The 15,720-nt window shown below is 38.1% G+C and overlaps 1 protein-coding gene across 1 annotated transcript in view; it reads left to right on the top strand.

Annotated features, from left to right (window-relative positions):
• The window catches only part of sl (small wing phospholipase C gamma 1), a 154,401-nt gene extending 139,743 nt beyond the window's left edge, over positions 1-14,658 (top strand). The window contains exons 24-33 of the mRNA XM_067289281.1: positions 305-401; positions 2,219-2,306; positions 7,207-7,331; positions 10,404-10,449; positions 10,611-10,713; positions 10,792-10,906; positions 13,321-13,482; positions 13,683-13,771; positions 13,833-14,002; positions 14,069-14,658. Of these exons, the coding sequence (XP_067145382.1) occupies positions 305-401; positions 2,219-2,306; positions 7,207-7,331; positions 10,404-10,449; positions 10,611-10,713; positions 10,792-10,906; positions 13,321-13,482; positions 13,683-13,771; positions 13,833-14,002; positions 14,069-14,102 (1,029 nt within the window). The 3' untranslated portion in view covers positions 14,103-14,658. The remainder of the gene's footprint in view (positions 1-304; positions 402-2,218; positions 2,307-7,206; positions 7,332-10,403; positions 10,450-10,610; positions 10,714-10,791; positions 10,907-13,320; positions 13,483-13,682; positions 13,772-13,832; positions 14,003-14,068) is intronic.
• The last annotated feature ends 1,062 nt before the right edge of the window (positions 14,659-15,720 follow it).

The following is a 15,720-nucleotide window of genomic DNA, read 5'->3' as shown; positions in this document are numbered from 1 at the left end:
GCTAAGTAATAAAGATTATTTGATGATGACGATGTTGGCAGTTAATAATTGGAGTTAATTATTATATTTATGATTATCATGAAACTGAAATTGAAATTAAAGAAGAATAAAGATAGTGAATTTGATAAACTTTTGTCTGTGTGTATCATTTCATCTAATATGTTTACACGGTAGTTGTAGCTTATACATAATTTATCTTTGCATTCTGTTGCAGTTAGCTTACAGATTATTAATATTGGATATTTCAGAATAAATTTTAAATATATCATTAATTTCGTTGCTGATTAAAACATTAATTTTGTAGTTGAAAAGAGGACGTGAAGTGGAACGAACGCTTCGCATAGCAAGAGAATTATCAAACTTAATTATTTATTGCAAATCCGTTCAGTTTTGTCCCGAAAGTAAGTTTTCTTTTCTCAAATTTTAAAGACTCCAAAATTTGCATTTTAAAAGGCAAAGAAACTAATAATTTATATTCATTCTTATTACAGAGAAAAATAACTTTTTGTTTGCATTTCATTAAAATACAGCATTGTATTAGAAATCTTAAAATTTTATTTGAAATAATAAGATTTAAAGATAATAATAATAAAAGATAAATTATTATTATTAAATAATTTTTTGTTTGTAAAATTTTAAAACAAAAAATATAAGATTTCTAATATCTGTGTATTTTATATTTTAATGAAGACTAGTTATTATTTATTAAATTATGTTGCAATATAACTGATGTCTCCAAGTATCCAAAAGCTGGAATGTACACAAATTAAAACTAAACACTTTACACACAATCTTCCGGTAAATAATATATATTAGAATCAATTAAAAGCAATTATTTAATTTTATATTTATTATAAATATAAATATATAAATTTACATCGTATAAATGTCACTCGCACTTTCGTGTATTTAAAACAAACTGCGAATGTGAATATTCAAATTAAAAAATCGAGCGTATCCCCGACGAAAGTAGTTAAGAAGGGCATGCGCGTTTCGTGTGTGGACGACGGCCATTAAAGGTCGGCGCCCACGAGGGCCTGCCGTGCAATCGATAAATTTAGCTCGTCTTTTTGATCGACGCTTGTGGTGTCGTGGCTTGCTCTAAAAATAGATATGGTCTCCGACCATCTTGCGTGTTCGGGATGAGGCGTAGTTAGAATGACCTTGGCTTGGTTAAATGCGGTCTCTATATCGGGGTCAGAGGCATAAATAGCATTTTTTAATTTGAATATTCGTGTTCTAATTTTGTATTCCATTGTTTATTTGGTATATTTCACTCGAAGAAGAACTATTCGACAGTTCGAAAATGTTAATGATAAACTTTAATTATTTACGGAATGCGTCGGTAACAGGTCCCAGACAAGGTGTCGAGTTACGTCCCCGGTGTCGACGCGTCGTCGACGTCGACGTTCTATTTTACATATCCCGAGAATCTCTGTCATTTAATTTTTCAAGAGACATCGTTGTTTGATATAAGCATTCTGTTAACGAATATAGAATCAAGACCCAAAGAAAATTTTCAATTGCAGATCAAAAATGTTAGAAAAACTTTTTCGAATTAACCCTTACTGGAAAAGAATTTAAAGCTATTGACCGAAGTATTTACTTTAACATTCCAGTCCAATAAGTGGTGTCTTATCTCATATCTAGTAAAATTGTGTTTAAATCTTTGTGGCCTTCTAAGCAAATAACCTGTTATAAACATTCAATATTATCTGGGAGAGCATTCATCAGAACTTGTTTCATTAACTCAATATTCCATATTTTCATATTCAAATATTTAGGGATAAATTGTTAACTTAAAATTTATATGTAAATATTCCAAATATAGCAGAATTATGCTGTAAAAAAATTTTAATATTGAATATGCAGGTAATATAATTTTAGTGCAAATAATCAAAATCTGTTCTAGTTAGTACTTAAATAAAGAAAGTTTAATTATAAGAATATACAACATAAATTATACTTGATAACTATTATATTTTGAAGATAATTAAGTAAAATTTTTAAACAGTGGAAAGTACTCTTTTATGTTTTTTTTTTAAATTTATAAAACCAGTTTGAATAATAAATTTAAGATAAATTCCTTCAAACTACCATTTGGAAATATTGTGGATATTTTTATATTTATAATTAATATACTTGAATAATTATTAATTTGAATTGTATAATTGAATGTTCCAAATTTATTTGTAATAATTAATTTTTCATTTTACAGAAATAGGAAATTTTACAGAAATGTCTTCCTTTCCTGAAACTAAAGTAGAAAAATGGATCAGTCCAAACAATTGTCAATTTTTCATTAAATATCCTTTTCATTTTGTACATATGTAGTCTATATATATATCAAACTTTTCTTTTTTGTTTAATTATAGATATATACAAAATAACCAATAATAATCTTCACTACCTCTCATTTGATATTACAATTTCCAGATAAAATTTGTTAATACGCCTAACTGTTGATTTACGTGGTACTTGAATTACATGATTTTGTTTTTAACACTATTGGGAAAATGCTACAAAATTTAGTTTTGCAGTTTAGCATGATATTTTAAAATATTCCTCAGTCTTTTATTTTCATTGATAAAAGTAATGTTTAGACCTGTGTTAACTATTATTAAGTTTAATTGTGTTGTCACTAGTTTTGACTTACGTATTCAAAGTGATGGAAGACACTGTTTTGTAATATGATTATGTATTTCATAGTTTTGTTAAACTTAGTTTGATATCGGGCAATTGATTAAAAAATTAAATGGAAATAGAAATTAAAAATAAGCTTTTATAGGGGTGTGTATTGAGACAAGACTGTCATCTTTGGTAAACTAATTTAGAAGAAAAAAGTGGAATCAAAGAAATTAGTAACAGAAGTGGTGAAAGATTTTCAGCTAAAAAATAAGAATAAGAAACACTTTTATCAACAAGCAAAGAAGACTCAGAATGAATTTCATTCATTTTATAATTGTTAACAAAAAACTGGAACCTCAAACTATACTTTTATTTCCTGTATAAATGTTTGTCTTGACCAGCCCCACAGCCAGAAGTAAATCATTGGAAACTAGAGGGGAAAACCAAAAAAATTGTGACTGCTATTTTTTTCTTTTCCAAGCAGCACTAGACTCATTAGCTACAGTCCCAAATGCTAAAAAAGGCAACAGTAGCCTGAGTTTATCTGATGATAGAGAAAATACATATATACAGGGTGTCCCATCAAGACTGCATAAACTCTACAGAGTGGGAATTCTCTCTTGGAGTATATAAAAAATGGCCCAAGAACCACACTTCTATGATCCACAGTTTTTGAGAAAAATGAGAAAGAAAAAGTATGACGTTGCATCCGGTGCACAGAAAATAAACTTAATTGGAAAAATGAACATTGATACTTGCATATGACATTATGCTCACATAGGAGGATGCTGTGAAAAATGCAGTTGTATTGAATTGCCACGAGGGTGATAATAATACAATACGATTAAGACAGTACAAAAATAAAAAACAATTGATTTAATAAGAAATGATAATACAATGCACAAAAAAAAAGAGATTGGCTGCCAGCTCTAGGACATTTGCCCAGCTCTGCCCAAGAAAACAGAAAAAAACAACCTGATAAATGGACACACGCAACAAAACAAAAAGATTCCCATACCTTACAATTTTGGCAAATGGGCACGACTGTGTATTACAAAATAAAATTCTTCCATCTAACTTAAAACTAACTTACAAGTATAGAGATGAAATGGAAAATTAAAATAAACAAAGGACAGGGTTAGCTGTACTCGGTTATTTCCTTTTTTACAGAGATTATTACTTTCAATGATTCTCAGTGAAATTTCCTTGTTTGTGCTTTTGGGGATGGTCGCCTTTGATCCCCAATAAAAAGATACATTAATCTTTTTATCAGGTTCAAAGGAGACCATCTTCATCAACGATTAATTGAAGCCTCGGGATTCTTGTTGCACGAAGACCTCAAGAAAGTCCCTTGCTATGGTCAGGATTGACCTCTTCTCTCCACTATCTCTCCCAGTCTGAACTCTCCTTCCAAGTCAGAAAATCTCAAAAACCCAGTCAAAAAAACTGTTACCTCTCTCCTTTTAGGAGAGGTAACAGTTTTTTTACTGGAAAGTTTTCTCTCCCCACAGGATGGTTCAGAACATCAGTCATCAATCAAGTAAATTAGAAATGAGGATATACGATATGATATGATATTAAAAGTGTTAGAAGGCCAAACCTTATAGCATAGCCTTTGAAAAGGAAAGATGAAGAGTTTTAGAGGAAGTGAGAAGAGGGAAGAAAAGTAAAGAATGATAGGAAAGTGTGAAATGGGAACCATGATGCTGTTGAGTTCCATTTATTGAGTTTACTGTAATTACAACACATGGGCGTAGCCCACAGAAAAAAGTATGGTCAAAATATATACAGAGAATAAGCTGCTGCCTCTAGGGAGACAGGGAATGCGAGCAGTTGACAGCTATGTGCATGCCATGGGCAACCGACTCAATGCCCAAGTCCAAAAAATGAGCCTCTTTATTGCTTATTGTTCCAATTCAATTATAAGGCCATGTGGGTTGCAATTCATGCATCGCATAAATTCTTTGATGATTGGCTTAGTCTTCCATATGATGCATACGTCATCGATGTATCGCTTATATACTTCAATACTGGGAAGGAACTTGGGGATGACCTTGGCTTCTAGAAGGCGTACTACAATTTCAGCTAAGTCCCCTGACAGTGGGCTACCCATAGGTACTCCTCTTTTTTGAAGGAAAAATTGGGTGGAAATCGAAAGGATGCCGGGAGTATATAAAATTCTGCTAAGAGATTCAATAGAGATCTCGTATATGTCAGATCTACAAAAAGATCACTCAAACAATGCCTCTATGAGCACAAAATGGATATTGAAAAAAAAGAAAAGCAATACCACTTTAACGATATATGCCATTGAAAATGGCATTACACCTAATCTAAAACAAGCGGCAATTATCCAATAAACCCGACACATAAACCAACTGCGAAATCTGGAGGCATTAGAAATTTTTAAAGTGAACTGCAAAGACCTGTCAATCAATTTTAAAGATGAAAAACAACTATTGACAGCATGGCAGGCTATTTGTGACACGACACTATAATAGCCGGCACAGGCGCACATCTCTTGGAGATTAAATTTTGGAATTTTAAAAAATAAATCTTGAAGATAGAAGCATTGGAGACTGGAATGTTTAAAAATCAGAATCAAACTCATATTGCACTGGAAAAATTTATAGAACACCTGAAAAAGACCCTAGAAATGGGTCGAAAATGTTACTGTTACATTCTAAATATTATTTGCAAAGCTGTAAAGGTTAGTGCGACGTATCTGTATTTATTATCGCTTTGTTCATTGGGTAGATTTGATTCTCTGGAAACATACTGGAAGTTTTACCTAAGTAGAAATTCTAGTGGCCTCCTTACAAAGATTAACCTTCCAGCAAGTATTAAAAGCATAGTCGAGTACATCATTAAACACAATAGGGATTACACCCACAGGTATCACAAACCGCACCCTGCCTGCAGCCAGCATCCTATAAATAATATCCACACCACTACCAAAGACAATCAGCCACAGTTCAAAATCTTTACGGGTCTGTCAAAGACCCCATAAAGCATGGGGTGTTCTGCAGTTATCATTGGACTAAATGAATGAAACATTCGGCAGATGGGTACAAAGCTGGAAGGGCATTGTACAGTTAACCAAGCTGAGAGCCTTGCAATACTCAAGGCTCTTCAGTATGTAGACACTCACTTTAACAAGAAAAATAAAACTTCTGTGAAAATTCTTAGTGACAGCAAGGCAGCCTTACTACAAGTCCACAAATTAAACACAAAACTGAACATCATTACATGAATAGTAACTCTCCCCCATTGCTTATCTGTGAAAGGCCTCAAGGTCTCATTTACGTGGGTTAGGGGTCACTCTGGCATTGGGGGAGTGAGAGGGTCGACCTTGCAAAGAGGGTGGCACGATCATCGACAGAACCAGTGTTCGGGGAGCTCCCCAGATGTTGGCTTCATAAGGAACTTAAAAATTAAAATTTACCATCTCGGAATGGCAAGCCAGAGGGAACAGCTGGGGAGCTCCTCAAACACTCGTTCAGTCAATGATTGTGCCACTCTCTTTGCAAGGTCGACTCTCTCACTCCCCCAATGCCAGAGTAACCCACGTAATTGAGACCTTGAGGCTTTTCACAGATAAGCAATTGTGAGAATCAAGATATTAGGGTCAATTATCTAGAATTATTTGTAAAGAATAATGTTTAGTTTTAAAATAGAAAAATATTATTTTTGTAAATATTATAAATTTTAAACCGACAGATGTTAATACTTTCGTTTCGAGGGAGGAAGTCGAACTTCCCTTTTGACAGCCGACTTTAAGGTCGTCAGAAGCGGCCTTTGCACACGACTCTGGGCCGTCTACGAAAAAGGACGTTTTTCCCGCCATCGGGGTAATTCCATACCAAGCAGTAGTCTCATACAAGGAAGTAAAGATAGCTCTTCCGACGAACTACCGTAGAAGATCTCCGTAAGAAGATAGCCATACGTACGGCGGCATAGAAGGAAATGCATCTCCATAAAAAAGGAAATAACCGAGTACAAATAACCCTTTCCCTTACATTACAGTTTTGATTTCAAATGCTTCATAATTCATTAGCATTGACAAGTGACTGTTACAATTCCATTAACACCTAGTAATGGACTTACCATATTTAAACTTTGAGTTTTGTTTGTGTGTGCATATTCAATAGATTTTAGCATAAGGAAGTACAAATTGAACATACACAAACAGTGATGAAAACAGTGTTGTCTGTCAGGAGCGGATGCACATGAAATATTTTGTCGAAACTCATAATTGAAAGTTAAAAGCAAGAAAAGTGGAAAAATAACTAAAAATGACGAGACGGCCACCTGACCAAAATACCGGATCAAAAGACCCACTTACAAGAAACCAAAAAATGCAATATCAGTAAAATTAGCTTTAGTGGAGTCAATCCATGCATTAATCATTAATGGGAACTTTAGTTAACAGACTGATTTATTAGTATTTACAAATCATAAACAATGAAAGGTTAAAGGTTCAATATTTATTTAACTTGTAATTAAATATTTTTTAATTCTTCTATTAGATTGTTTTGTCTGTTAAATATACATAGAATATACTTAACCACGGTTTAAGTATCACGAGAGTCAATTTAGCCGCGTCTACCCCAAGGGAGCCCGCATAGATTCTTCCAATTACGATCCCGTTCGAATGTGGAATTGTGGCTGTCAGATGGTGGCCTTAAATTATCAAACTCCAGGTAAATCATTTCCATTGAATGCTTTTCCTCAGTTATGTTTTGCTTAGAATATTTCTTATCAAGCATGTTTGCATAAATAAAATATTTGCAGACTTTTAATATTATTTCTGTAGTTATTTTTTAACTACAGTAGTGAACCGAAAATCGGAATCAATTGGGGACTGGGTTGTTCAGATTAGGGATTATGTACGAAAAAATATATTAACCTGTCCGATGTTGAAATTTTTCTCCGTCGCGTGTCGCTTCGTGTCGAATTTTCGTCGATTTTAAGCCTAACGAAAATTTTTATAATAATAATCGAGGCTACTGTATCGTTAAAAATTATTTCTGCATTTTGTACAAACAAAATAAATATATTGAAGAATATAAAAACACGAAAATTATACTTTAGAAGTAAATCTAGTATCAAAAACGTTCGATTCGGCACGACACAGTCCGACTGAAAATCGTGCCGATTACCGGGGTTCCGATTTACGAGTCTCTACTGTATATCCAATACATCGTTTCCCCCATTTTCTTAGTATTTGGCTTTCACCAACGTAAGAACGACAACGTAAGTGTTACGATAGTCTTTCGTTTACGTAAGACGTCGTTTCTGCATCGTAGTCCTTACGTACAAATTCAAAATTTTAATTGTCGTTGCTCCATGTTTATATTACAAGAAATCTTTTGAAGACATTTACATCATTTTAAAATCCATCAAGCATTATATTTTCAAGATACATTACAAAGAACAGAAATAAATAAAATGAGACGTCAATAAAAATATATTGCAAATCCAGAGTAGGATTCACAAAAGTGTTATTATTAGTGACGCCATTTAAAACAACTAGTTTAACGAATGTAGACGCAATTCACAAAAGTTATTGTTGAGAATCATATTGCTAAATACCTTCCAACATAAACCCACGAACAAGAACAAGAACATATTGCTAAATGAAAGTGATTAGTGTCATTCGAGTGTTTGGAAACATAATCGTTGCTTATGTTAGCTATGGCCAACAAGAAATTAAGTTTTACTCCTTGCGATTATAGAACTTGTGAAGTGGTGGTAATTGCAGAAGGACAGTGATACAAAATATTAAAGTTAAGAAATTTTAGATATTTATTAAAAATCAGTTCATAATATAAAGAATTATATTATTTTTAAATAAAGAATATATTCTATAGTGTGCAAATATCAAATACATTTAGTTCATTTTACAGTAAACTTAAAATAGAATCTATTTTGAATTAAAAATTGTAGAAATGAAGGTTAAGTGTCTGTTTTGATAAAATATCAGATTCATAAAATATATTAACCCAACATAATATTGAATATAATTTGATTATGTCATTAAGTCAAAAACCTCAAAAAAATATAGTAGTGCAACTGACGATCATTGCCAGTAAGAAAAGTAGTATTGTTTGATTTAGTTTTACATAAAGCATCGCATAGGCCTGTACAGCTAGCTACTCAAAATGTTGTTTGAGTAACACGAAAACTTGCCACTATGGAAAATGTTAATGTGCAAAACACGGATATCTACTAGAATGGCGCGTACTATTTTAGTACGATTTTATCTACGCAGTTGGCGTTCGTCAATTAGGTAAAAACGATCCTTTTGAAAATCGGTTATAACTATTAAGTTTTTAAACTATATCGTCGTCGATGGTTAGACGGGTTATTTGGTAGTTTGATGCGAATGTCCATTGCCGATATTGGTTGCAAGCTAAATTTCGTGTTCCGTCTTGAAATGGTGATTAGCGACTACTCTGTTAGTATATAATCGGCTTGCTGTATGGTATCGCGATGTGAATCTGTCTCTGTAAACCGTATTATCTGGTAGATGTATCTTAAGTTTACCAGATTATATGGTTTACAGAGACGGATTCACATTGTAACTACCGTGTTGTTATAAATAACGTTGTTTATAACGACATTTCACTTTGTCGATATGTTTACCGTGTTTGGTTTTTGATATAACAATGTTTACTCAAACAGCCAAATGATTGCTACTGTTGATAATTAAATGCTGACTAATTTGGCTTAAATATAGGCATTAGACACCATAGTTATGTTAAATTTAACATAACTATTGAGCTTACAATTGTTTACATTGTTATATCTTATAATGATGTTTGTGAATGTATTTCCTAGTTTTGAAGTGAATAGTCTATCTTATTTTGTGGTTCTAGGCTTTCTAATGGTTACCAAACTCCTGCTTACCAGGCGGATGCATTATCAGTTATACTACCCAACCTCTGTTCAAGTTTTGCTTGTAGAGCTACTAATAAATGAATAAATTTAGATTTAATCGTATTGCTCGTCGACGACGACTACTTTAGCGCTCGGCCGACTTACGCTTTCGCTCCGACATTGCATACGTACGGGAGTTGCCGCGGAAAATTAAAAAATATTGCCACCGTTTTGCCGGTTTAAAATTTTTTTGCCACTTCAAATTATTTATCGCCGCCAGTTTCACTTATTAATTAATGCAAATGCCCGGTAGTTTGGCATCTGGAAAGCAAAAGTAACACGTTAGGTTATCCCTTACAAGGAGAGGTCCAGACATTCGGGTCTAATTCGAACAAAACGTGGCGAGAATATAGCTTTAAACACAAACGGCTCCTCGTCCAAATCACTGGACCCACTTCTCGAGAGATTCCAAAAAATGGATGGGTATCTGAAAATTTAGTGTTTAACTTATAAGTCTTTGGATGTTTCACATCCCAGAGCAGCGGTGTGTGTGTGTGTATATATATATATAACATTTGTTTGCTTAAATACTTAATTTTCTGTGTACAAATTTCATCTCCATTATTACATATTATTTCAGTTGCATACAATATTTTTTGTAATGTATTTGTTTAGTAAATTTTGGAAATTGTTCATAACAATCTATTTGAAATTTGTATCTGTGGTTAGAAACTTTCATTTATATTACACACAGAGAAATAACATGAAATTCTTATTTAAACTATGCGCATACTTACTGTAAGTGTGAACAACTGCAATAGTGTAAAACAAAAAATACGAAATCATTCATTTGGTCAAATATTGTATTTGTTTAAAACGTATTAATTTTTCAGATAGACCCATGCAACTAAATCAAGGTAAATTCCTTCAAAATGGCAGGTAAGTTTATTCCATATGCTGGTTGTAACTTTATGCTTTTAATTATAAAGATAATTACTATAGGGTCAATATCAGTTCAAAGGAGATAAATTGCTTTCGGTTAAATTTTAAAAATAAGAATGTTCTGGAGTGTTTTTAAATCAACACCTTATCGATTTTAGATGTGGCTTTGTGCTGAGGCCTAATTTTATGTTTGACGAAAAGTACAATCCCCACGACCGAACCAGTCTGTGTAACATAGATCCCATCAGTCTGTCCATCAAAGTGAGTTTCCGCCTTTCCGTCGTACCATTGCACGTTTTACCGACGGAATTGACAAGTTGGTACCATTTTACGTTTTAGATAATCGCAGCCAGGCATCTAATGAAATCGGGAAGGGGAATCATCAGTCCTTTCGTCGAAGTCGAAGTGGTCGGATCCGACCCCGAACCAAATAAGTACAAAACTGGAATCATCAGTGAGTATCTCCTTTCTTCTCTTCGTTATTAGCGAGGTTGAGGCCGAAGTTTTCAACGCGAAAACGTGTACGTCGAACGTTGGGCGCCGCTTTCCCGTCAGCCTAGAAGTTTGACAATGGCGTTTGGAACGTCGAGCACGATTCCACCGGCTTTCCAATCGCCATTGTCAAACTTCTAGGCTTACGGGAAAGCGGCGCCCAACGTTCGACGTACACGTTTTCGCGTTTGAAACTTCGGCCTCGATCTGGCTATTGTTCCTAGGTTACGCCCGTCAATTTTTTGTTTATTACCATCGACCGCACGTATTGCATTTCCACCTTGCCGGCGATGCGACGAAAATGCGATAGCTGCAGAATGAAGTACGATTTCTAATATCGGTAATGTTGCCCCAACCAATTACTCGATGTGGCAACGGGGATTTTTCCTTTCTCAGTCTATCATAATGGGGGTTTTCTATTCGTTTCGATACTGGTAAAATGTACATACAGTAAAAGGTCGATATAACAGACGATCACCAGACCGAAGAAATCGGCCGTCGTATCAAAAAAGCCCATTACCATACAGTAGAATTACATTAGAACGGATCCGAGTCCAGATGCCAAATTAATGTATTTTTATCTGGTTTTGGCGGATCTGTTACCGCGAATATATATTTGTACTTTTTTACACGTAAAAAATTGCGTGGAAAAGTACAGTACATACCTTCCCGGAACCACCCGGGTTTTCAAAGTTGCCATTAAAATGAACCCGTCTCCCGTAAATAAGTGGTTTAAGTATTAAAATAACCTTAAACCAAATACGAGATAAAGATTTATTTTCGTATTAAAGAAATTCAAATACGACAAATTATTGCTGGCAATTTGCTCGGGACCAAGACGGAAACAGCGCATCAAAAACAACGCTTAATACTGTACTTAGTTTGTTTACCGTTAACGCCAATAAGATGGTCGGATCGATCAGACGCGGCGTTAGTGAAAGTTGTTAGCCTTTCGGATCCAATTTCGTTCCGAGCAGTCACAATCGCTTTCTTAAAGTTCCAGACTCGCCGTTAAAATAAACCGACGAGCAGTAAATATGCCGGCGTTTAGGTATTAAAATTACCGTAAAGAAAATACCGAGTAAAAACTTACTTGTCGTTTTTGAATTTCTTAAATGCGAAAACCGTCTCTGGCAATTTGCCCGGCAACTACGGCGAAAAAATAACTGCCCCGGACGACGGGGTAATATCGAGAACGACCGGATCCCTTCTGCCCGTCTTCCAACCGCGCCTACATTAAAATGCGGGCCCGGCCAAAATCGGACGGCTTTTAGTGGCCGGAAGAAACTTATCCCGGATGGCCCCGACCGCTTACCAAACTGGACGAAACGTGGGTGGCGTACGAGGCGAAGAATCCGCCGCGGCGCGGGCGGCTATCGCCTTCGTTTCGCCCGGTTCCCGGGTTTGTCGGCAAATTATCTTCTAGCGTTAACGGATAAAACCACGGACCAATGTTTTATTTTCCGACGGGACGATGCTCCTATTTATAATGATACCTCGACCGCGACAATAATAATCACGTTTGCCCGTGCAAATGTAGAGCCCGACGAAACCTTCGGATTATTTTAGTAAAAGTGGTTTCTGCCGACGGAAAGGTAAGGAGAAAACGGTTTTCCCATCGATCGGCCGACCGTCTTCCCCGGGGAGAACTCCGCGGGTGCAGAAATCGCCTCCCGGGCAAACGAATAATGTCTCGGGCCTTTTGCACCCCGGGTGCCCGACAGCGTCGTTCTTTTGAATTCTTCGGATGGTCGTAAGTCGTACCTGCCCGCGCCAGATCTTGGCCTTTTGCCGGTGGGTCTAAGATTTGTGTTGTCGTTTCTAACCCAACTGTCTGGCTTTGTCTTTTTTCTATATTTTTGACATTTCCGTCGATTAGAGTGGAAAAGAAGACAAACGAAATATTTAAATTTTCTTTAATTCGTTTTGGCTTTGAACCGGTTTAGCGGCACTAAAGGAAAGCCGCCGGGCGAAGAAGTGCCGAGCCGCTACTCCGCGAGGAATGAGTATTTCGAAAAATGTTCTGCGTAAATACATCTAAAGCTTTTCTTTTTATCCTCGGTGGTTTCGCTTTACGCCGCAAATCGGATATTCGTCGATGGGAAAACCCAATCGAAACCGGAAGTAACGTGAAAAATAAGCCGAGAAATGGTTAACGCCCCGATCTCGTTATTGTTTCGCAACTAGAAAGTCCGTAATGTCGGCTTTTGCTGTATATTTATTTTTTAGAGAACGACGAACGATCGGTCTCCGCGGTTGGAAACTAGAAACGACAAAAATTTAACTTTCGTCGGTCGAACGTCGTCTTTTTTTCCTCCGTTATTTCGGCACGGGAAACGTCCGTTCTCGGTGTTTTACGTGTTTTTCGTCTTTCAGGAGACAACGGTCTGAATCCCTGCTGGAAGAACGAGACGTTCGACGTGTACGTGGCCAATCCCCAGGTCTCTCTGCTCAGGTTCGTCGTCCAGGACGAAGACATGTTCGGAGACCCCAACTTCCTGGGACAGGCCACCTATCCCGTCACCTGCCTCAGGACAGGTAACTTTTTCCCTACCCGGTTTTTAATCGACTTCTTTACATTTAATCTAATCCGAGCGTTTGGGTTTCGTCGTTCTAAAGTCTAAATCCTCGGCGGGCGGAGACCGACGGAAAGGTCGCCCTCCCGCCAATGGTCTAGGAAAGGCCGCGTCCCTTTTTTCGAAAGTGGCGCGGTATGACGGGCCGTTGTCTCGTTTCAGGTTACCGCAGCGTGGCGCTGAAGAACGAGTACGGCGAGGAACTGGAGCTAGCGTCCCTGTTGATACACCTGAGCCTACACAACGCCAAGGTGAGTGACGCGCGCGGCGGCGACCGAGAGGAGAACGGTAGTGACGTGGCGGTCGTTTCAGGACGAAGAGGACGCCTACGCCTCCATCCAGCAGCTGCGGGACCGGTCCAAGGAGCTGAACGGCCGGATCGAAGAGTTGGAGAAGACGGGAGACGACGCGGCCGTGCAGAGGGCCAGAGCCGAGCTGACGGCCACCGAAGAGCTGCTTCTGTCCAAGAACGAGGAGAGGAGGTGAGCGTCTCTCGCTCCCCCCGCACCCGCCCTTTCCCCCACTGACCTCTTGGTTTCTCGTTGCAGGCAGAGGATAGCCGATCGAGCGGCGGCGCCCTAGAAGCCGGCTCCCGCGCACGCTTCGCAGCTCCGCTTCCCTTCGTGTACAGAGTGGAAGGAGGTGGCCTTCCGCCTCTTCTCTCCGCCGCCTTATTTTTTATTATTTTAAATAAACCCGTCGTCCGGGTCCGTCGTCTCTTTCCTCTTCCCTCGGGACGCGAAGGCGGGACGTGGCTAGTGTAACGAAGTATTTCCGTCACTTTTTATTAGCGGTTCCGGTGGCCGGGAGAAGACCCGCCCGGGCCCGGTGGCATTCTTCCGTTTCCCGTTCGGCCTTTGGACGAGAACGGCTAGCAGTCTCCGGGTTGGACGGTGCGCCATCGGGCGTAACCGGCGTAACGAGTGGGAGAGTCCGAAAAGTTTTCTTTCGTGGCTACGAAGAAAGGGGACGGAAGAAGGCCGGGTCTGGGGCGGTGCCGAATTAAGCCCCCGGCGGATCCCGGACAAAATTTTCGTAGGGGCCCTATTTAAATAAGTCGTGAATAATGTCGGATAAAATTTTTATTAATAATAGACAATATAAACACCAATACAATGTTCTTTTTTATTTTTTTAAATTTGTGGTTATTTATTTTTTGTTTATTTATATTCTTTCCGTACCCCAGCCGGGTCTTATTCGTCTATCGGTTAATTCGGCGCCGCCTTCCGCCGGCTCTGGGTTTCTTTCTACCTCGCGCCTCCCGTTACCGGAGGTGGGGAGAGGTCAAAGCCTCTTTTCCTCTAGGCCGCCGGCCGAAATTCGTTTTTCGGAGGACGGCGGCGAGAGTAAAATAAAAATATTAAAATGACACCGAGACGATTAACTCGGACGGGGTGGGTGGAGTCCCGGAAACTCCTCCGCGATTTCGACCCGGGATCGAACCGGTGGTTCTTGGCCGGCCACCCGGCTCGCCCGGCGACCGGTGTTCTTTTGATTAAAATTTAACCGCTAACGAAAAAGGTGGCGCGTCGGGCAATAATAACTTTACGAAAGTTTTGCCGCGCGGTAAAACCGGCTCCCGGATAAACTTAAGTATTAAATAACCCGAAAAACGGTTAATATTTTAACGGCGGCGCTCCTTTTTTCTCCGGCCGTTCTCTAAGATGCGGATAAATTTGGGTGACGGTTAACCGCAATCGAATATAACGCCGTATAATGTTCGTTCCTTAGTTTCCGACTTGTATTTTATTACGGCCTCGGCACATTTCCGGAGTTGTGCCTCGTTCTCTATTTTTTTCATAAAATGACTGGCATTTCGGCTTTAACTGTCACAGACTAGTTAAGTGTGTGGTAAAACGAAACCATCGGCTTTCCGGTCCGCGGCGGATCGGCCTACGATTTGTCGGTCCCGTCGACTCTTTTGCAAATCTAAACGTTTCCACCCCTCCCCCACCCAAAACGACAAAAAAAAAAAATCGGCCAAAAACTCGCCTCGTTTGATATCCGGGGACGGGGTAAAGATTAAGAAAGGAATATTGGCGGGTAGTTCGGGTGTCGGGACAACGGTGCCATTAAGTTTTGACGGTGGAAGGTCGGATAGGGGCGGTGGCGCCGACTTAATAACCAGTTTACGGTTTATTATAAAACGCGCCTCTTGCCCAAAACTAACCGTTTTGCCATTTTGTAGTAGTTAAAAATA

This window comes from Centruroides vittatus, unplaced genomic scaffold (assembly GCF_030686945.1).
Source record: "Centruroides vittatus isolate TY-2023 unplaced genomic scaffold, ASM3068694v2 contig_1343, whole genome shotgun sequence".
Taxonomy (NCBI): Eukaryota; Metazoa; Arthropoda; class Arachnida; order Scorpiones; family Buthidae; genus Centruroides; species Centruroides vittatus.
Note: the sequence above shows the minus strand (reverse complement) of the source record. Positions and strands in the feature narration are given on the sequence as shown.